Source organism: Colletes latitarsis, chromosome 5, assembly GCF_051014445.1.
Source record: "Colletes latitarsis isolate SP2378_abdomen chromosome 5, iyColLati1, whole genome shotgun sequence".
Classification (NCBI taxonomy): Eukaryota; Metazoa; Arthropoda; class Insecta; order Hymenoptera; family Colletidae; genus Colletes; species Colletes latitarsis.
This window is the reverse complement of record NC_135138.1, coordinates 35,341,347-35,365,158: the sequence shown is the minus strand read 5'-3', so window position 1 is coordinate 35,365,158 and position 23,812 is coordinate 35,341,347. Positions and strand designations below refer to the sequence as shown.

Genomic DNA, 23,812 nt, shown 5'->3' with positions numbered 1-23,812 from the left:
CCAGAACGTCTTTCCTGTCGCCCAAGAACAGATCTGGCCGGATCCAAGGGTAATAGAGAATTACGTCATTCACAAGGAATGCGATGTTCACGTGCAGGCATGCAAGCAAATCGCAGCTCACGAGGTAATACTATCAACAGTAACGCGATGGCTAACCTTAAACCTGAATTGTCATTTTTGCTGAGCACTTGTCAGAGAATACCTGGATCCAAGTTCGATCATGAAATAGAGTAACACTTTGGGAAATCCAAATGCATATTAAATACTCAAATTCAACGTCAGTTTGCCTTCAAATCACGTCAAATTTATTACACTGAACAGCTCGCGATTAAACTATTAAGATAGTTAATTCATTATTCAAAAATTGAATTCAATGGGAAACTGAATTTTAAGAATTATTCTTGAGATCGAAATTTTAGAATATCTACACTATTTGAAAATATTCATTTTACTATTATGATTTTGTTATTCTCGACATAGGAAACCTGATACATTTGTTATTAAATATTATATGTCTGTACAATTAAATATGTTTTACCATTGAAAGTGTTTAATTATAATGAATGCAAATCATTTTTTTATCTACAGCAACTAAACTTTTCCAATGTTCAGGTTCGAATACTGAGCACGTATCGTATACGGAAATTTACTAGTTGTGTTTATCGAGTACATAGGTCGAAAGCTCATAAGAGTTCAACGCGCGTACCACACCGATCGAGCAACAAAGAATATACCCAATCGACAATATTAGATGAAACTTTGCTCATAGATATACTGAAAACTATATCACATGTGCTATTCTCTTGGCTGATATTCATATTCAGGGTATAAAATTTAGTTATTTATGGCACGCTCAGTGTAATCAATCATCGAATTTTATAAATGTTTTCTATAAATCATGTTTCTGCTGTCCGAAAATTGGTCAATCTAAATAACAGGCTGGTGTACGTATATGCACATTTTAAAAGCCTTTTGTTTCGTTTCAAATTTTTTTCCAAACAATAACAACGCATGTCCAGGAGATTTATGAAATAACACCAAAACCTATATGGATGCAATTTTAGGTCACTGTTGCATCGTGGAATATTCATTTTGAAAGTTTATCAGAAAGAAAGATATAATTTCACATCGAACTAGATAGATAAAAAAACATTACAATGATTGATGATGAACACCCTTGGTTGAATGTCTTAGATTACAAATATGATAATATAGTTGTCAGTTGTTCACAGTACGCGTGTATTTATGTCTTTCATAATTTTAGGGGGTAGTTTCAATGTTGAAGGGTGAGTTGATATCTTTTCTAAGCGTTTGCAATTAATTGCAAGCAGTGTATCGAAAAGATTGATAATACAGATGATTTAATATCAGGTGCAAACAGTGAGGAAGTGCTTGAAAAATACAGGAGTATTGCACGAGGAAGGTGGCTGGCCAAGAGAAATCAATCCCAAGGATAACGAAGCTGTACATGGATTTCGACGACGCGCAGAAAGAGAAGACGATTGGATTTTAAGTATGACACATCTTATGCCGGTGAGTTTTTGCAACCAAAATTAATTCAATTTTAAGGCAATTTTCATATCAAACATTTCAATTTCTGTCATCATCGATACACTATGTTTTACATTTACGTGTTCGTTTTAACGAACATAACAGACGCTTTAAAAAATTTACACGCAGTAACTCTATACGTAGCTAATGGAGCACAGTGTATTTCAAAACAACGCGGTGAATATCCACGAAAATTACTTCGACGACTTGATTCCAACGTCTCTGGTAAAGGAGTATGATATAAGGTACATTCCAAAGTAACAATACTAACTGAAAATTTCCAACAAACAAATTTTAAATCGGTACATTTTATTACGTTTGAAAGATACTTTGTATATGGAATTAAAAAATCTTTGCTTAAAATTGAACGGAATCCGAATGCATAAGAGATAAAAATCGCGTTCGATACAACGTATTTTTGACGATTTTACGTCAGATATAAATCTCACGATATTAATAACTTGTTTTACGAGCTACACAGTTTGCTATGGAAAGCTGTTCCGGTGCACTTTAACGGCCAAAATCTTTTGTCTGGACTATGACACGAGTGCTTTATCGAGATATCGATTTCCCGATACATATACAGGGTGTTCGACCACGCCTGGGAAAAATTTTAATGGGAGATTCTAGAGGCCAAAATAAGACGAAAATCAAGGATACTAATTTGTTGATTGAGGCTTCGTTAAAAAGTTATAGAAACATTTCTGGCCACACAGTATATTTTCGGTAAAGAATTTTTTTTCTCGAAAGTGGTTAGGATTTCGGGGGTATGTCTATTCACCAAAAATGATTGTAATTGACCCCTGCAACTGGAAATAATTTTTTCAGAACGATTTGAAAAAATTTTTTTTCACCGACAAATTTCAGGGAAACATATCAAGGTATGGTCAGACATTCGGTAAGGAATTTTTTTCTCGAAAATGCGTAGGATTTCAGTGGTATGTCTATTGACCAAAAATGATTATAATTGACCCCTGCAACCAAAAATAATTTTTTTAGAACGATTTGAAATTTTTTAATAACTTCTTAACGAAGCCTCAATCAACAAATTGATATTCTTGATTTTCGTCTTATTTTGGCCTCTAGAATCTCCCATTAAAATTTTTTCCAGGAATGGCCGAACACCATGTATACTTCGCGTGCCTGCAACATCAAAGGGCCGGACGATCGAGATTCCTTTTTATTGGAACCTCGTTCTCCGATTCTCTAAGCTTTTCTTTTTAATTAGGATTAGAAACTCGTACGAAGATCCACAGTCGAACGTGAGACCAATCAGAAGTCTTTCTTGGTCCCCGAACAGCTCGAATCGATTGGCTGCTGCGTACTCCTTCGCGGAATTCGAAGAACAACCCTTTCACGCGAATCCGTCCTCCTACGTATGGGACATCGGTACTTGGACTACTCTTTTGTTGAATATTTTTTTTCTGGAGCTTTTTTCTATCGTATGGTTAAGTTTTCAGTGGCCACTATTGATTAAATTCGATGAATTATAAAAGAAGACATCTTGCAACGATGGATACACTTATTTAAATGTTACATTATCGAACTAAAAATGACGGGATTCATTTATTAAGGAATTATCGTAAACTTACGCAGAAATATTCTAATTCATTTATACTCTAGTAAAATAATATCATTTGTCATTATTCTACTCTAAATATAATCCGATTTTTCTTTCATAGAAAATCCCAACAGAGCTCTGAGCGCACTGAAATCACCTTCCCCATTAATGGCGGTTGAATTTAATCCTCACGATCCTTCATTGTTGGTTAGCGGACTTAAGTCTGGTCAAGTATGCAGCTGGGATATTAGAACAAACGATCAACCAGTGGAAACGTCTCATCCTTTCCACAGTCACGAGTACGCTTTATTTTCAATATATATTTCAATTTTTGAGAGAATAAAACTCTGTAAAGCAATTTTAATTCTACGAAATTAACGCTCGGGGAATTTTATGGAATCTACGGGGCAAAAGTGCGAAGAGAATTTAATTATCCACTTTGTGTTTACACGTATCTACCATGTCTGTATCTCACATCGATTTCTCAATGAAGATTGAAGAAGGAGAGGTAGAGACATTGATTGGATTAAAATCTTTAATGTACAATAACACTGTAAATTTAAGAACTCCTTTTGAAGTCTAAAGATTCCCTCGTTTACGTGACAAGAAAACTTGCTCTCCCTACACTTTCCACGGATAAAATTCTGAATTCTGAGTCACCGTTCCCTCCTTCTCTTCCATTGTCTATTCGAAGATACCCAGCGACCCAGGCGTTTTGGATCACTTCCAAGGCCAATTCCGAGTTCTTCTCGTCTTCCATCGACGGCACGATCAAGTGGTGGGACATCAGGTTCATGAGGAGTCCGACGAATAGCATCGTGATGGACCTTGAGGACCCAACGAGAATGGACAGGTTCCGAGCGGTCGGTGTTACGGCGATTCAATTCGAACCGACGATCAGCAGCAGATTTCTGGCTGGCATGGAGAACGGTGTAATAGTGAGCGTAAACAATAGAAGCGACAAACTGGTGGAAAAGTTGGCTATGAGGTTCAAATGTTACGAGGGCCCAGTCGTTACCATCGATAGGAACCCCGCCATGCCGAAGAATTTTCTGACGATAGGCGACTGGTCCGCCAAAGTATGGTCGGATGACACTAGGGAGGGATGCTTGCTCAGCACTAGGTATGATTTTTAGAAACCTTCACGTTTACCTTTCAAACGTAGGGAAATAAAAGTCTCTTGCAAATTGCAATTGAATTATTACGATAAATCTTCAAAGCCTCTGGACGTTACTTCGAACTAACGATTGTGTACGAATTTTTATATCTCACAAAATATCATTCTAAATGATATAGGATATTTTCGAAACTCGTAGGAGAATCCACACGTTTTATGATTTAAAATTCCATGATCTATCTTGCACGAAAGTTATCAAGTTAATTTTGTGTGCAGAGATACGGACACTGACCTGAGCGGCGGTTGTTGGAGCAGATCTAGATGCTCGGTATTCTTTGTCATAAACAAGAACGGTTTATTGGAAGTTTACGATATTTTAATGGGGGTGCGAAAACCGTTGACTTCGATTCATATCTGCGATTACAGTTTGACAGCGATCAATGCCCACGTTTACGGTGAATTGCTTGCAGTTGGGAACTGCAATGGCTGCATTTATCTGCTGCAGTGCACAGAGGCTCTCACGACGTTCACCAAAAACGATAGAGCTAATTTAAGTACGGTAAGAGAATAATTATTCTGATCGTTAACGAATCAACAAATTCTTTCGAAGATTTATCGATTGGTATTTACAAGGCTATATGCTAATATCAGTTATCAAGATCGCAAGACTGGTTCGACGTTTGTATCGTTTAGTATTTGAAGCGTGCTTTTGTTCTTTGTAGTACTTCGAAGAGTGCAGCAGGTTCGAGAAGATGGTAGACAATCGTTTGAAAGAAATACGATTACTGCAGGATTTCCATCAAGAGGAGCTGCCTGTGCGTACGCGAAAGTCGGAGTCAAAGGGCAGAAAAAAGGACAGCAAGGATAAAAAGAAAAGTGTGACGACAAAGAGCGTGGCCGGGGAAAAGGAAAAAAGGGAAACTTTGAAGAAAACGAAGAGATCGAAATCAAAAGCAAGAGGCACTGTTACGGGCGATCCTGAACTCGCCGCAGCGGAACAGTATTATTTCCGCACGATAGAAGCGGTAAAGTAGAAAAGTGTATTGGACCTCGTCGATTGAAACTAATCAGACGTTCTGTGTTTTATTTCGTTATTACGCGTCTGACGATTTTCTCAAGCGTTTCTATAAAGCAGAATAATTCCAGCTTCCAAGTGACAATTTTTACGCCGAGTATACATAAATAGAACCTTAATCGGATTATTTTTAAGGGTTTAGACCACCTCGATGCGTTTCAAAAGAACACCGTTTTTAGGAATTTAAAGACACATTTATTTATTTTTTATATAAATAATAATTTCTCTAGCTCTGGGTACACCTCTCTATTTTTCACGACGAACAATACACGCAAAAACCATCGTCTACGTTTGGGTTGCGCTTTCATGTGAACTGGCCTCGATTTTGCCACTTGAAAGCTGAAATTGCAGTAATAGGAAAATAGAACACTTCTCTTCCTGACGTTTTCATATATTTCGTACTAGGTAAACTGCTCTGCGACGAAGCACAAATTAATAGGGCTTTGCTTCTAAAACGAAACAATTTCCAAACTACTTTCGACAACTTTTGCTCTATCAAATATATAAGAAAACGTGCGTTTAATTTTCCAATTTTTCTAAACTCGATCGTCCCAGCGACGTTGCTTCGAACGCTATCTGTTAGGACGTGGACTACGAGCGTTTGATCTTTTTTCTAAAAAGGAGTCGGCGAAAATGGAGGAACTCGATCCCGCGGACGTGGCGGCAGCCAAGGAATTGTTGCAGCAGAGAATCGTCACGAAACCGGAAGAGAAAGAGGAGGAATCGGAGAAGGAGGAACCGAAGAAGGACGGGAAGTCCATCCGGGTCAGGAGATTCAAGAGTCGAGGAAGGAGGAAGAGAGCTGCCGAGGGCTCTGACGAAACGGATACGGAAAAGGAATCTATCGGCGAGGACATCGATTTTGACTCGCTAAAGGGTAAAGCGACAAAACGACCCAGAATCTTGAAGAGTTGCCCGATGAAAGTCTGCAAGCCGGAAATTTGTTGCAAGGACGTAGTAGGTAAGACTGTTTCTGATCGAAAGTTGCGGTAAATCGCGTTTTCTTCGACGGGAACGTAATTTCCTCTCAAATGTGATTCCATTTTTTTTCATTTTCGCTTCTCGCGAATCGCGACACCCGTCGACGCGAAAATCTTATTCCCGCGCGGAAAATTCGAACGAGCTGGAAATTATTTCACCGCGGACGATTGCTTCCGTTCAACTGTTGCTTAAACGTAACCGATCGATCGTGAAACACTTACCAATATCCTCTTTTTACGCCCTATCTTTCAGTCAAACGTACACAATTTCCTCGGAATGTTTTCCACGTTTCAAGCTCTGCTTATTCGCGATGCTCGAATATACTAGCATTCTAATGAAAATCCCGCGTCCATACGTTTCAGAGGAAATGAAGTCCCAGAGGTCGTTAAGAACGGAGGAGTCTGAGGAGGCGGAAAAAGTAGCCAGAGTAATAAAACCGTTCCGCGTGAAAAGCAAATGGTACCAAACGCTGTCGGAGTACGCGAACGAGACACCTGAGCGTCCTTTCGCGTTCAAGAGAAAAATGTTGATGCTCAAGGAGATACCACCGAACGTTCTTCGAGAGGTGCTCGCGACAGCCAAGAGCGAAATTCGCGCGTGGCAGGAAAGGGCGCTAGCTGGCAGGCTCAGTTTTCGAACGGTCGAGAGAAAAATAGTGTCTAAAACCGAACCCGAACGGAAGCCCGCGAAAGAAGAAAAGACTCCGAGGAAGGTTAGCGTGGCGAAGGAGGCGCCGCGGGCCGACAGGATAGAAAAACAAACGGCCAAGAAAGGCACGCGCAGGAGAAGAAGGGCGCAACTCACGGAGGAGGAAGTCGCCGCGGAGGAACAAGCAAAGAAAGAAGAAAGATGGAGGAAAATCAAACAGAGGGTGAAGGAGTTCGAAGCGAGCCGCGAATCAAAGGGAGCAGCGTATCCACGAATATCCGCAGCCGTCAGTCGAAAATCTTCGGACGACATCCGGAATTCGGGGACAAAGTAGAAACTATCGATCGACAACTTTGGAATTCAATTCTGGATTACGTATTCGATAGATGAGTTCGCTTTCGTTGGGAATTTACGGGCGAATTGCCAACGATTGACGAACGCGACACGGTATACGTAAGAAGAGCAGTTTTCAGAGCGTCGTCGAACAAGTTGAAAATCCGCGTCTCGAGAACGCCGGGGAAAAATTGGACATCCTCGAATCAATCGAAGAGAGGGAAACCGTTAAACAGAAGTTGAGGAACGAACAAGATATATTTATCTTCGGTGCAGTTTCCGCGGAGGAGGAGCTCGAACATTCAGATCGGAACGAGCTACTTGAAAAGTAAACGGCCAATTATTTAATCGATCCTTGTATCGCCATAGAGACAAGAGCCATCGGGATTCAACGTAGCTTTTCAAGGGAGGATATCTTCGAGTATTCGTCGCTCGCTTTCGAGATATTCCGCGGGACACGGCGAACCGGGACGAAGACAAACAATCTCGTCAAAAAGTTTTGCAGGAGGCTCTCCTTTCTTTCGACCCAAGAATTTCTTCGACGTTATTACGTATTCGTTAAACGGAACTCTGCAGGCGGGGGGGGGGGGGGGGGGGGAGGACGACCCCCAGCGGCGTATCCGTCGTTCTCAGCGGAGTTTTCCTAAAAACTACGGAAATTTCTCTGCCGTCCTTCTTTGGATAGCATCAAATTCTGTTTGAAAACAGGTGGTTCGAGCATCGACGAGGAAATTATTGCAAAAAAGAACAAAGAGACAACGGAGGAACGCTCCAAGTTTATCATTTTTCTTGTCGTTTCGGGCCTCGAAGGTTTTCGCAGTTTTCCATTTATATTGCCCGGAAAACATGGAAGATAATTTCGCTGCAACTTGGCTGGACGAATGACTCCTGACGAATGCGTTGAGAAGTTTTCGCCCGTTCCTGGCGCTTGGTTAGGTCGTTTTCTCTCTTTGTTAGGCGATGAATATTACGCCGCCTTCGGGAGCTTGGCGTTTTTTTTAACAAAGATATTAATTAACACCGACTGACCAAAGAAAACAGCGACTGGAATAGGAAGAACGAAGTTCCTGTAGCTTTTTTCGAGTACTCTGCATTGCGAGATAAACTGTCTTGGCGAACCTTTTTCTTCTGCGGAACTTTTCCACTTCCGGAAGCGCGAAAAGTTACGAGTTAAACGTCGACGAAGTGCCATTGCATTGTTTCTTGGCCAGAAAAGTGTCTCGTGAATTATAACATAAATACTTGGGGATTAAACGAGATCAATACCGATTACGGAGGATGACTTACGAGATTAGGAGGTTCTTACGAATCTTTCGCTGTAAACATTTGAACAGCCACTTGGAAAAATTGAAAAATCGAGAATTTCTCTGAGTACACGGAAGAGACATCCATTCTTGATAATTTACTGACGAATATAAGGCCAAGAGATACCGTAGTACTTAATATTCAATATCAACGATGCCTTTTTCACTAAGGATTCTCGAATACCTTTTTGTATACTTTTTACCGAACCAACCCTCCAGTTTGTGACTTTATTTTGGTAACTTGATACAGACTTTCTTTTATACGATTTATCATTTTGATCGTCCTTTACGTTATCGGGATATATGATAGTTTTCATTACTATAGATTTACCTTGGTTTAATTATAAAGCATTTATGAAATCCTATATAATTTTTTAGCTTTTAACGATGTACCTTCCACGGTAGAGAAGTTTTACTGTTTTCGGTGTAATAATAAACGTTGATTTTAAATAATATATATTGTATTTTATTAATAATGTTTTGGGATACGTGGAATTAAGGATGTTGTAAAGTAGTATTGATTCCCTTTCATGCATCCTATAATATTATGTACACGCCATTCAAATAGCGTGAAATTATATATTACAATGAAAACACGTGGATATTATTTAAGTAGGATTACCAATAATTCTCTGCGGAAATTATGTGCAGAGATTCAAACGTTGTGGAATTTTACATTGCAAAATAAAGATCTGAATTTCAGATACGATGAATTGAGAATTTAGAATATCAAAAACATTACACTTTGGACAGTTAAAAATTCTATTTAGAAACGTCTACGAACATTTAAATTTTTATTATACTCTTCTAAATTACGCGTAGTTCGCGTAAAATAAGTGCAAGTGCATGTTGCATTGTCATCAATGATGCTACTGCATGTGAACTGTTTAGAAATAATCTTCGATTAGAAAAGTATTACAGTCTGTTCCAGTCTTTAGAATTTTTCATTGTTTTACGATTATACAAGCTTTTTATTTTCTAGTAATATATTTTAGGGTATCGATATACCTCATATCAATTATGGTTCGTGAATAAGTTGTGAATTCAGTACTCTTGATTAGTTCGTCGAGTGAAATGGAAGTCATTAGTCGATAAAGCCGCCTGTTAGGTATTATGTTGTAAACAGCTACGGTGTGCATTACTGGAGTTTGGCGAAGCCAAAACGCAGCTATAGTTCGATCCTCTGTCCGGATTCCAATTTCATCCGGCTTGCGTGAGGGAAAAAAAGGATCAGGTCGGTCGAAACAATCGATATCCAAACTGACGTGCATTAGCTCGATGAGAGGAAGCAACGGTTTATTAGACTTTTTGATTTCGGAGAAAAATGGTTTGATCGTGGATGGTTCGGAACAACGCGACTCGTGGAAAAGCAACGTTAATTACGAAGGCCCGAACGTTAAACAACTTTCAGGTCCGCGACGATCACGAGGGTCCTCGAACGGTTTTCGAGCATCGACGAAGTCACGGAAACGATGGTTCAAAATTATACAGGGACGTTTTGAACGACCGGCGATCCGGATTTAACTTTGCGCCGCGCCCAGCCTTCCGGATTAACCAGCAGAAATTTTGGGATCGACGGATGTTAAGCGGCTCGTAAAAACTCCTTCGGTAGAAATAATGCTCGGCTTCAGTTTGTTCGAGTGACGTGCGCGTGCGTTTTATTGGAACGCTTGTGTTCCGAGATAGCGTCAAAGGGAAAATTTTTGAACGTTTCATTAGATTTTGGGAAATTCTCCGCCGGAAAAACCGCGACGATATTTGGAAATTTTTGTAAAGAAAATCATTAATATAATATAATCTTATAATTGTAAAGGTAATCACTTAATCAGCTACAAAGGTATACACATCATAATGTACACTTTGATAAATTAGAAATTAATTTAGGAATATTCACACACTATGCATACAATACAACTATCGAAAATATTGTTAACGAAGAGTTAACAGTTAGTATTTATGATAAATACCTGTGATGAAAAATTTCTTTGGTTAGTCGTGGATTCGTCTATGTTAAGTTGCCATGATTTACCTGAAACCAGAAAGAAAGTATAGGGTTAGCGACAAAGAATAATAATTTTGGTTTAGATTAGGAGTGGAGAATGTTTTATCGTTGAAAGATTACATATCGATTCGCTTAATTTTGTTAAATTTATAAAGAGATATCTGTAAAAAATTCGACACGAATGCAACATCAAAGTTTCCCGAAATTAGGGGCTACTTTTTGATCTGATTAGTTCCTACGTTGAAACTATTATGTCATTTGTACGACGTACGATGCTTTGAATCGTATTTCAATAAATACGTATTACGCCTCGCTTGTTGCGTGCTCCCGGAATTTGTATCGAACCAGCTCGATAGCGGTTTTTCTACATTCGTCGCTGACCGTGAGCAACGGAACAACGCCTGGAATTCTGCAGGAATTTCCCTGGAATTCGAAACTCGCGTCTCTACTTTAACGATTATGATTACTGATCCAATTGCAACGTACGAAAAAAATTGAAAAATACGTCCTTATCATTTAAATTCATTTTCATTTAACTTAATATCGTAGCCTTACAAATTAATTAAAAAAAAGAAATCAAACAATTTTGTCAAAAGTATTTATTTTGTGCACATCTCGTGCACGTTAATTTACCCATATTCGCGCGGAAGGGAATAATTTATTACAGAATTTCATTAGCATACGTCAAAATGTAACAGTTAAACGGGTTAGAGTTTCGACGCTTTTCGTTATAATTTTTTCCAGCTATTAAATTGCAAGGAAAATTCTTCTATCGCGCGAATCGTGACGCGAATACATATTCGCCCTCAAGCAACGAAGCTCGATAACGCGAAACGATCGATTCGTTAAGACAGAATGATTGTGTCAGCGGTTCCTGATGAACCAAGTATTAGAAAAGAATTGAGAAACCTTGATTGCAATTTTCCGTCGGTCGTCCTGCTTTTCCCGTCGATCCGGTCTGTTTTACAGATTGCTGAACGGAACGCTTCGAACTTGTACAGCTCAAAGATGAAAAATTATTGACAGAAAGAAAGGCGTACTAGAAATGAAACTGCACGGCAGAATTTATTTCTCTGGTTCTCGTTACGATGCTCGAATCTACTATCACGATGGAAATTCTGATTACATTCCAAAACTTATTTTGCCCGTAGGAGTTGACGCTTACGTTGACACTTGCATTATTACTTTATGCAAATGAATTTAAAACAGAATCGAGCGCTGAGGAAATACCTTTGGAACACGATGGATTCCTAATATTTTTATCTTTAAATTCCGCGATCGTATTTTAATAAATCAGAAATATTATACACATTGATTACGCCGGGGAATTTATTCTAAAGCATTCGGTGTTAATTTTGCGCGAATTGTTGATTTTAATTTGATTCGCGTGTGCTGTTTGTTGTTCCATTTCGCGATTTCCATCGAATTTCGTTGCAAATATGCAGAAATTAACGAGGGTCTTTCGTGTTAATTTGATGGATCAATTCAACAGCAGTTAAATTTACAGAACAACAAAAAGTTATACATTAGCCGATTAACTGTAAAGCTACACAGATTTTTAAAATGTTTGTTCTGCATTATTTCTGAAATTCTATGGAATACTTTCGTGAAAATTTCATATCCGAAATCGTTGATATTATATTATATTTGAAGTAGAAACTAGTATAATATTGGAGTAAGAACTTACGAAAGAAAACATTATCCAGGCAGTCGAAGCTGTGGGCAAAAGTTGATAACAAATCCTTTTAAATTAAAAGCTCGGATCACGATTTCTCTAAGAAGGAAATACTCGATCCTTCGCCAGTGAATAGTCGTATTTACCGAGGAATGAAGTTTCGCCAATGTATACGAATCGACAGCTTGAAGTTATTAAAATATTGCTATTCGAGCACTCGAACTCTCGAGAGCTCGCAAAGTCGTGGCTGCGTTCAAAGAAATCAGCGAGCAATTGACCGCAACCTCCGAGAAATAAATTCGACCGGAAGTTCGGTGGCGTTTGACCATTTCCGGTCATGTCAAGGGATTCTCGTGCGCGGAAACAAGGTAAATATCATTCCGATCACAATTTTCGCGATTTCCTAAATCTCCGTAATAATTTTCCTAAATCGTAAATCAAGCTATATAAAATTTCTGGACTTTCTTTGCACGATTTTCGTTTATAATTTACTTATCGATATTCGAAATTATTTAACCATACATTTATTTACACAAGAACGTAAATTTGTAACCCTCGTCGCTCCAATCAATAATAATTCTGTCAATAACAGCGTGAAAGGCAAGCTATAATATTCTTCAAGTGATAAGGGTTAAAGGTCAGCTTCCTCCCGGATTCGACTCTATTTTTTCTATTTCTGGTCCAATTTTATTAAGGATAATCACATAGAAAAATCATTTCTTTGTTGAACGCAGTTTCGAGTGGACACGATGGAGATCAGGAAGGTTTACGTAAAAATGCGAGCCGAGTTCGGCAAACAGTGCATCTTCGACACGAGCGATCCGGTGTTGGACGTGGATATCAAGCCAGATCCGACCTGCATGAACGATTACGTCTTGAAGTCCCACTGTTATGTCGGAGTACAGCACTCGAAGCAATTGGCACTACACGGGGTTAGCTGGACGTCATTTAAGCAGATTACAAGCGAGTCTGTTCGCTTTGTGCATTCAGTGCATCCGCGTTGATCCGAATCAACGTTACACTGAAAATCCGCCATTGTTCCGATCTCGATACAGGGCTTTTTCTCTTTACTCAAGCCATTCTGCAGAGGGATTCGTTAGTTCGTGCATTATTTGGAGAACAATGTTTTTCTGCGAGGATTTAGTTTATATGCAACGCACTATAAACAAGAGTTTATTTTTTGACAAATTAAATCCATACAAACTAATATATCAAACTTTATTATTTATTTGTTACGCTGTTAGTAGGTACGAAGGGCGTGTTAATGTAAAAATAAGCAAATTTTTTGAAAACGGGACGCATTCAATTTTCGGTGAAAAATATTTTATTATTTTTGGCCAATTAATGTATCGAATAACAGTTTCCTTTCATGGGTTTTTAAATAACTTACATTTATAAATGGACTTAAACTTTTATGAAGTTTCAAGTATTTGGTTAAAACCAGATGAATTTCAAGATGTTTACCATTATGCAGAAAATTGTGTAACGTTGGTGTATCGCTTTTCAGATGGCAGTTAGTGTACAAAATCTATGGTTAATATAACTAGACAAAAATTCGAAGGATCCCTGCGAATTTAAAGAGTAATTTGTGCGTTACCCCGACAATGGCAGGAAAGTTTATTTATTTCGGAATTGTGTTCGTTTCGTGGTACAGTAACAGAAGCATCAACTTGTTGAAAGTCCTCGGATGGATGCGACTGAAGGCACAATAAGCTCACCGAAAACTTTGTTGTTTGATGCATCGAGTATGGAACTTCCTACGAGACTACAGTTTCGTCGGTATTTTGTACAGATTTCTATAGCATCCGCGTTTTGAAATGTCGTATCTCTCGTCCACGAGATATACCAGAAGTTTGAACAACTATGCGCGAATTAAATATCTGGGAAAGAGTGTTACTACTAAAACTGTAGGTTTAAATTAATTATTACATAGTTTCTCAATAATTTGACCACGTTATTTTAGTAATATCAATACCGCGATTAGATGTAACATCCTTCGAAATGAATTTTTAGAAAACAAACGCTTCAGTCGTACAAATAAAATTAATAAATAACGTTTGTAATATTTTAGGAATACGATATGAATAATATATATTGATATGAAACGTATTACAACATCTCATTGCTGAATTTTATTTAGAATTCATGATTTAATATTTAGAGAGTGAATCGATGAAAGTTTTATTTGCTTGCAACTTGTGTAAGAATAAAAATGATGCAATATTAGAATGCTCGTTGTGTTACAAAATAAATCGTATAGTGCATCATACGATTTATTTTGATATAATATGTACGTTTATAACGAATTTGCTGTTGAAACGATGAGTTAATTGCATCTCTCGCGTTGAAGATCGAATTATGCATGCCGAGTAATCTGCCATGCAAATGCTTGACAAATAATTAACCTGTTATTAGGGATACAATTTTCCAACGTGTATAAAATCTTAATTAGAATGTTAAAGAGTGCACACCGTGAAATAAGGTCTCATTATCCACACTTAAACGTTTTTATTTCACGAATGAAGTTCGAAATGTTTGCGAAGAAACAATTCATTTTGTAACAGAATTAAAATCTCAACTCGACAAAAGGCACAGAAATATAATATAATAAAATTAGCAAGTCTTTTAGTCAAAGTTGCATCAATTGAAAGAAATCTGCTACGTTTGCAGTATATTATAAAGTTTCACGCGATAAACTACTCTCGAACTCTCTTTAAGATTTTTTTTTAGAATCGTACTCGATTATCTAATTTTCTTATTCCGAGAGCTCGTTCCTTTGGAATTCCAGGTTCAAACTAGCGGCATAACGACGAGAAATACCGGAATGTTTCACTTTGAGGGCGGATGGCCAAAGGAGATCGATCCAAGGGACGAGGAAACCACTGCTAGGTTTCGCAGGAGGATCGAGAAAGACGACAACTGGGCGCCAAAATTACATAACTTGTTCAAGGTAAGTTACCGCTTGATCGATCGAGTTCCAGGTTCCATGGTTAAGAGGAGAGTCCGTCACTTTCTAACTTGGGAAAAGTTTCATTATTCGCTGACGACTCGACGCGCGTTCTGTATCGAATAAGTTTAATTTCAGACGAAAGAAATAGGTTGCAATTAATTTAGAGATACGTTCATCGCGCTGTCTAAAATATCTAGACGTTGGAAACGTATGAAAAAAGTCTCTCGTTAAAATAATAATTTTCACGTCTACTAATTAGTATCATCTCTCGAAGCTGATACGAAAATGTTCGTTTAATTATTTATGAAGGATTGTTAAGAATGTTAAATTAGCATCATTTTTAGATAATGGAGCAAAGCGTTCTTCAAAATGGAGCGGTGAACATTTACCAACACTATTTCGAAGACATGATACCAACAGGTTTGGTACAACCACTCGATCTCAGGTGAGAGACTGCATGTTACACCGTATTAAAATTTTCTAGGTGTTCCCTTTTTAATAATTTATTTATCAAATTCCTTTGTTGTCTTTTGGAAGTAATCCTCAATTCTAATCTTACTGGGATATTACTTTGAACCACGTACCATCCATAAATGCGTTATCAAATTATGAGTTATACTATTATCAAGTACTGTTTTAGTTTTTCAAAGTATTCTCGCAGAATTTAACGTATCACTCGAGATCTTTACGCCGCCCGCGAGACGCTCGAGCCCGTCGCTACTGATTAAGGATACATCGTTCACCAAATTGATCCTGTTCGACCGCGATCGCGATCTCAGCCAAATGGAATCAGGAGCGCGGGTGGCTTCATCTCCAGTGGTTTCTCGTCTCCTGTGATCTGTCGTGCCAGAAACACAGTGGCGACCGCGACTCTTCCGACGATCATCTTTTGCAAATCGGTTTTCAGGGTCGTAAACGTCTACGCGGACCCGGAGACGCCGAAGAGGCCGATAACCAATATCTCTTGGTCGCCCGACCGTGGCAGCAGGATCGTGGTCTCTTACTGTTTCTTGAAGTTTGGGAGGCAGCCAGATTACAGTCACAGAGCGTATATCTGGCAGGTCGGTAGGTAGAAGAAGGACCGACGAAACGCTTTCGCGTCTTAGACCCTGGCCCTATTCTCGCCGCATTAGCAGGATCGCGGGACATTTGCATCGCTTTGCATCCCTTTGCATAGCCTTCTGCCATGGAAATGGACGCTCCCCGAAAATGCCCCGAGATTGAAATCATGGTCCAAGTCGAGCGTTTGTTGATTTTTGGCTGGTCGTTGTTCTTTCTCCTTTGGTGCTCGAATTTTTCTGTATTCGAATATTTCACCGTTTTCGCTAGACTGCGGATGCTTATGCATTTATGGCGAATTGTTATATTCAGGGGTCGAGACAACCCTATACGAAGCTACCATTTCATTGATTCTATTGTTAAAAATATGAAATTGCATGAAGATCCGCGGTCGAGTGATTACTCGAGTTGTCTATCGTATCTTGATTATTATAGAAATTCTCAGTCCCACTTTCAATAACAGTAGAACTTCGAGTATTTAATTAATTTTTATTCAAACGTAGGCTGGCGTTTCGCGACAAAAAGTGCTCGAGCCGATAAAAATCTGGACACCATGGGAGCGGCTTTGTCATTGAATCCGGATTAATAAATGCTTTCGTCATTTTGCGCGCAGCCAATCCCAACCAGCCCTACATGGCGTTGGAGCCGTTTAGTCCGTGCGTGGTCTGTGAATTTAATCCTCGGGATCCTTCCGTTCTCGCCAGCGGTCTTATGACAGGACAAGTCTGCAGCTGGGACATCAGGACCGGTAGGACACCCGTTGAGTCCTCTGATTTGCAATTCAGTCACAGGTAAATCCGCGAAAAACGTGTCCGGTCGCTCGTCTATCAGATTTCGACACGAACGAACCTTCTTTCGTATGGGATTTAAATTCACCGTAATTGTAATATAAGATCCATCGTAGGATTATAACCAAGCATACAGTCATTTTCTAAGCGTAGGGAAAGAATCATCGAGACTGGAATTGCATTGCTACAGCCACTGCCTCCTTGCATTCCATTTTAGTTCGATGGCTTATTTTTCTAAAGTAAAATTCCGATTATCCGGCATATTAGGGACTGAGACGATGCCTGAAAATCAAATATGCCGGATAATTGGACTACACCTACATATGAAGTAATAAAAACGAGGAATATAATATTTCTGGCCATACGTTGTATTTTCGGTAAAGAATTTTTTTCTCGAAACTGAGTAGGATTTCGGGGGTATGTCTATTCACCAAAAATGATTGTAATTGACCCCTGCAACCGAAAATAATTTTTTCAGAACGATTTGAAAAAATTTTTTTTCGCCGAAAAATTTCAGGGAAACATATCAATGTATGGTCAGACATTTTCGGTAAGGAATTTTTTTCTCGAAAGTGCGTAGGATTTCGGGGGTATGTCTAATGACCGAAAATGATAGTAATTGACCCCAGAACCTAGAAATAATTTTTTTAGAACGATTTGAAAAATTTTTTTTTCGCCGAAAAATTTAGGCACGTTCCGTGGAGGTTCTTAGTTATTTATGACTTCCTGGCTATTCTTTCTACATCCCACCTTTCAAGGGTTCGTTCAGGATTAGTTTCTAGGTACATTTACATACATTTTGCTGTCTCCTTTCTCGATACCTTCCCTGTTCTTGAAAATTACCCTGTTCGAAGGCCAAGTTATTCGTTTCTTTGGTATCATTATTAATAAATCGGGGTTTGTTTAAACGAAATGACTGTCTCGTTATATTTATATCCTGCACTACTAACACAGAAATATCGTAGAAGCAATAGAAGACTATTGACGATTAAGAGCACTCCTCTCCGTAAGATGGACTCTTCTGTATCAAAATGCTAATGATACAGACAATTTAGAGAGTCGTACTTCAAAGTAGCAATTCGGAATTGAGTACCTTGAGCCAATATTACCTACGAAACTATACGATGAATAATTTATACGACGTAAGACCGACTATAAAACTTCGAAACGAGGTCACCCGGAACGTACATTTATATAATAATTTCTTCTCGGCTTTGTGCGTCGGTGGTTCACGTTCGAACCTATTTTATACATCTTAACAAGGTTGATGTTTTCAAGGGAATACGCGAACGCGGTGAAATGGCTGCCAACGAAGAGCAACACTGAATTCTTTTCCACGTCCTCCGATGGATGCACGATGTGGTGGGACACACGATGGATTCGAAAGCCAACGGAGACCCTGATGTTCGATCTCGAGATGCCGAACGAGCCTCACATGAACAGAGCGATGGGTATTTCCTGTCTGAATTACGGCCCGATGATAGGCACGAAGTTCGTGTTAGGCATGGATAACGGTGTCATCACGTCCGGGACGAGAAGAGGGAAGACAAACGCTGAGAAAATTGGATTCAGATACAACGCTCATTTTGGACCGGTGGTCTCTGTCGATCGTAACAATTTCAATCCGGGAGTATTTTTGTCTGTCGGCGACTGGACGGCTCGTGTTTGGTCCGAGGACACCAGAGAAGGAAACTTAGTTTCCACTCTGTATGTTAGGTTTTTTTTTACGTTCTCGTAAAATGTACAGAGCGCTCGACCACTAATGGTAATCCTTTTAAGGTGTAACACGATAATACGATGACTGGTAATTCTCCTACGGCTCCTCAAACTCCTTCAAACGCGCTGCAACCTCTTTCGTTGCTGATCATCGTCTGTGACTCGTTGTTCTGTTCCCTTTTTGTAACTTTGTCTCAGAAGTCCATTCTATTTCTTTGACTGGTAATTCTCCTACAGCTTTTCAAACTCCTTCAAACACATGCTGCAACCTCTTCCGTTGCTGACCATCGTCTGTGACTCATTGTCCTGTTTTCTTTTTGTAACTTTGTCTCAGGATTTCATTTTATGCTATAAGTTCCATTCTATTCACCTTACCTTCAACGTATTCGTATTATTTTTCTTCTTTCTTCTATTCTACACATTCTATAACTTTTCCTTATTATTTTCAAGGTCAGGTTCGTAATATTAACCCCTTCCCGTGGCATAACAGACTCGTTAAAGCACGAGAAAAATTTCGTAAGCAAAGTGTTTCAACAATTAACAAATAAAATTTGTTAGCAGTCGTTTTCGTGCCCTTATACAAACAATCTCGCGGAAGGTATACCAAAACGGTGCCAGGCTGTAATCAATAATGTCGGGGATTGGACACGGAACATGATATATGCGCAGAAGTGCTTTTTTTTATGCTTCCTACTACTATATTTTTATATTTTGAATTGCCCTTTTAGAATATATCGACGTCTGTAATTAAGTATACGTAATTACCTCTTGAAATTGAAACGTATCGTAGCTATGTTTACGCAAGCACAGAGGAATCTAACACGGAACAAAATTAATCTTTAGAATTAACGTGACCTACAATTTTCTATCTGAAATTGTTTATCCGATGCAAATATTTAATGGGAATCCCTTGGTTGGTTAAGTGGGGTTCAAGCGATTCGTGTTCGTTCAAACAATTATATTAATTATCAGAATTCGTCTCGTCGAGGCAAATATTTAGAGAAAATTTGTTTAATTCTCAACCAGCAGGACGAAATTGAAATGACGCACACCTGTTTACCCAAAGTATACATATATAATAGTTGGAGGGAGCCTGGTTGACCCACAACCGATAGGGTCGGGTTAAAGTGACCCATATTCTTTCAAACCATCATATTGGCTATCAGAACTTGTCTAGTTCAGGCAAATATTTAGATGAAATCTGGTTAACCCTCGACTGATAGGGTGGAGTGACCTATATTTTCTTTCAAAGCGTCGTATTGGTTATTAGCACTCGTATACCTGAAGCAAATATTTAGAGAAAGCCTGGTTGACTCTGGATCGAAAGGATAGATTTTAAACAAACCGCACTGTTGTCACAGAACGTCATATTTAGTTGGTTATAACAATCGTCGGTTTGAAAGCTTCTGCACTCTACCTCTTAACTGTTATTGAACTTTGGATGAAGCGTATAAACCTCAAACTGACAAAGAGGGCAACTTAAATTTATTCTTTATATATTTTTCCCCTTATGCTTTACCATTATGTAAAATTGTTTTGTATGTCATACGATGCATTTTTCGTGTTTCCATAACAAGTAACATTTACGGTGAAACGTTTTTATCGTCAGATTTTTGAGAGAGTGCCCGACAGCTGGTTGCTGGAACAAATCAAGACACTCTGTTTTTTACGTGGCCACTGACACTGGAGCCTTGTTAGCCTGGGACCTTCTTCACGGTTTTAAACAACCAATTTTCACGCTGCAGCTGAGCAAGGAGAGGCTCACTGCCATCGCGCCGGCCGAGGAAGGTACCTTTGTAGCCATTGGCAATTCCGTTGGGCAGGTATTTCTAATCGAATCGATGGACTACCTACAGTCATTCGACAGAAAGGACAGAGCTACATTTGCCGAGGTAACTAAACATCAAACAAATGTTGTCTCCTCTGTCGAGTAGAATAGTCACTAAATATTTGCGAGTAGACAAGTTTCTGTCTACATAAATGATCAAAACTGCTATGCAAATGTAAGCTCGTGACTGTCTTAACACAGTTTCGAAAAGTGGAATGAAATATGAAAGGTCAGATTTTTTTACAAGCCTGTAGAATATATTTCTTGTACTTAGATATTTTTTAATATTCAAAAAACAAAGTTGGATGATAACTTAGAGAAAAGCAACCTTTGTCCGTTCAAATAGTACATTTCTCTTTAAGCATGTAAAATATTTAATTTCTGCTATTAAAAAATGGAATGAATATTATAGAGTGAGGGGTTCACTAGGAATATTTTTCCAAGAATCAATTGGAAGGAATTGTATTTCGAAAGCACTGCAGAAAGCACTTGCATCTTTGAGTCTTTGGGCGCAGTTCATTAGCAAACATAAGTTTCTGTGAAAGATTTCTTCGTCTTCGTTTCAGTATATAGAAAGGTACTCAAAGTTAACGAAGGCAGTGGACGTGCGGCTAAAAGAAATCAAATTAGCGCAAAAAATTCAGGCCGAAGAGGAACAGGAGGCGACTGCGAAAGATAAAGAAAAAGGGAGGTCAAAGAGGAAAACCACGGTCGAGGCGAAACAGAGAGAGCGCGAGTCGAAAGTGAGCAAAGAGCAGAGAAGAAGCATTTCGAGGGAAATAAAAAGGAAACCTCGAGAAGATCTGTCAGCGTTTCAGTTCGTGGATGCAGAGCAGAAATACTTCAAGATGGTCGAGCAGGTAAATCGTCGGAGACAATATCCGTTCGCATACGCTGTTTTAATTTTCACCATTTGATAAATAATGAAAACAATCGAATTAAAACAATTCTTTGTACCATGAATTATGAAACGTCATGGATAATCATCAATGTATTTAACATTCTTTTACGAGCACAAATGTAATTATGGTCTGTCATTAGGAGTTGGAGAAGTACGTGGCAGAAAACGATCCTGACGTCTGTCCTGCCGGACCACAATTTGGCACGACGAAGAAGCAAGAGCGAAGGCAACGGAGAAGATCGCTTTACGACGAGGACGAGTCGAAAGACGATCGCAAAAAGGACGGGAAGAAGATGTCGATGAGGGAGTCCGTAGCTGCGAAAAGAAAAAAGTCGAGAAAGATGAAGCAATTGCCGCAAAGGGACGGGCAGTCTTCCAAACAATCGATGAGGGAAGACAGCTTCTTAGAGTCTAAGACTAAAATAGCAAAGGAGAAGGCAACGATGAAGAAGAGGAAGAGGCAGATCTCGTTCGTGTTGCCTGTGCCGTGCAAGGGTGAAATCTGCAAACCGAAGGTCTGTTGCTTTAGAACTCGCAAGAAAGAGAAGAGGATAGGGAAATTAGGCGCCGATAGAAAGTTGAGCACGGATAAATCGTCGAGGGAATCTCTTCGAGGATCGAGAAAACGCACGAAAGCGAGTGTTTTTAGCAAAATGCTGGATTTGCCTTTGGAATTGACGCGAGAAGTCGAAAGGGCCAGGAGAGAGATCGCAGAGGCTAAATTGTCAGGTGGCAGACTCGAAAGAAGAAGAAGTACCGTCGATAGTATCTCGGAGGATAGCAGGTGAGAAAAATAGATAAAATTGCATTAGATTTATCAGAATTTTACCGATTTTGTGGATCTAAAAGCAACAGTCGCCTGGATGATTTGCTTCTTCGAATAAAAATAATATTTTTAATGCAAAGGATACAAGTAACAAATTTCCTATCGCCACATTTTTAATGCAACTGAACGCGTGCAACGGGTCGACGTTACTTACACTGATTTCGAAAATGCTTTCAAGCACTGTCATACAATTTCATCGACAAACTGTGAACCGCGGGCTTTCGAGGAAACGCAATTTTGTGGATTTACAGTTATCTATCCGGTAAATCATTTTCAGTAAAGTCCAATACTATCCTTTCAAATCCGATTACTACTATATCCGATGTGTGACAAAAGTCGCGTCTATAATCATTTTTAGTAATTTCATTTGTAAATTACGTTGCTACGGTATTCGAAAGCTTCGAATTTTTCGCGTAAGAATTTATCTTGTCAAATACATACTTCGAATTTATCCTATCGACGACATTATACTTATCGAACACATAATTTGAGAGCAATTTTTACGTCGTTTTTATAATAACGATACAAAAATCATTTTATTTTTGCTACGAATTGAAGTGACTCGAGGAAGCTTTTCATTGACAAAATTCTAAGCAACTATAGTTTAGCTGTTCCATTCTGCTGGCTCTTGGTGTTACTATATATCGATTCGTTCACGATAATCTATCCTAGTAATTCCCGATATTAGCCATACATCGGTTCATTCACGAAAACCATGTACATACATCCTGGTGGCTTCCGATATTAGCTATACACCGGTTCGTTCACGAAAATTCACTCATCCTAATGGCTTCCTGAATTAGCCAAACATCGATTGGTCAACGATCCTTCATTTTGTTTAACGATCCCTGTTGTTAACCTAAATCACAGGTTTATTCAAAAAACTCGAAAGCGGTTAATTGAAACTTTTGTTTTGCCGTTTTTTACATTTTAACAAACAGTACATTTTTAAATAGAAAATAGTCGTCCGTAGTCCCTCAATTTCCTTTAAATATAATGTGTATTTTCCGGACCAATCGTATAATATATTTCATTTTATTTTATTGCGTTCATGAACGACACGAACAAATAAATGAATATAAAATTCGTTTGAATTTTACTGAAAGATATTCAACTCAATTTGCATCACAGTATATTTTAATACTGTCCTTTTATGAGAAACACCAGGTGGAATTTAATATTCTTAATTTCAATTTCATCCGAGTGCAAACGAATATCAAAACGTGAATTTCAAAGAGCAAAACTCGTACTTCGACAAAACAATAGAAATGTCACTATACGAAAATACATGTTAATAAATATGCATTCTTTGATCATTCTGTTCGGTTAAATTTAAGTTTCGTGAAAACATGTCAACTAAATATATTTCAAAAATGTGCCACATTCGAAAATAAATAACCTCGATTCTTTTCGCGGAAGAAATTGTTGACGATCGACGTTCTCTTTTCGAATTAACGACAGCTAGTGGTTTAAATGAGAAATGTTTTGTCGTGCACG

General features: G+C 38.7%; 2 protein-coding genes across 5 annotated transcripts in view; one reads left to right on the top strand and one right to left on the bottom strand.

Moving 5' to 3' along the window:
- Window positions 1-23,812, bottom strand: part of LOC143342170 (furin-like protease 1) — a 216,105-nt gene that overhangs the window by 45,467 nt on the left and 146,826 nt on the right. Inside the window, exon 3 of one of the 4 annotated variants that reach the window (XM_076765763.1) lies at window positions 10,538-10,599. The exons of the other annotated variants lie outside the window; for them this stretch is intronic. Within the exon in view, the coding sequence (XP_076621878.1) occupies window positions 10,538-10,599 (62 nt within the window). The remainder of the gene's footprint in view (window positions 1-10,537; window positions 10,600-23,812) is intronic. 4 annotated transcript variants of the gene reach the window in all.
- LOC143342013 (dynein intermediate chain 3, ciliary) lies at window positions 12,997-22,322 on the top strand. Its single transcript, XM_076765494.1, has 9 exons — window positions 12,997-13,179; window positions 15,036-15,197; window positions 15,542-15,642; window positions 16,105-16,262; window positions 16,870-17,047; window positions 18,323-18,751; window positions 20,370-20,652; window positions 21,155-21,448; window positions 21,630-22,322. The coding sequence occupies exons 1-9, from the start codon at window positions 12,997-12,999 to the stop codon at window positions 22,275-22,277; spliced, it is 2,436 nt and encodes an 811-aa protein (XP_076621609.1). The 3' UTR covers window positions 22,278-22,322.

Bases quoted from the DNA above. Each gene is read 5' to 3' on its own strand.
- LOC143342013 (XM_076765494.1), top strand. From the start codon at position 12,997: ATGGAGATCAGGAAGGTTTACGTAAAAATGCGAGCCGAGTTCGGCAAA. The intron at 16,263-16,869 runs GTAGGTAGAAGA...TTTTGCGCGCAG, and splicing joins AGCGTATATCTGGCAGGTCG to CCAATCCCAACCAGCCCTAC. The intron at 17,048-18,322 runs GTAAATCCGCGA...GATGTTTTCAAG, and splicing joins GATTTGCAATTCAGTCACAG to GGAATACGCGAACGCGGTGA.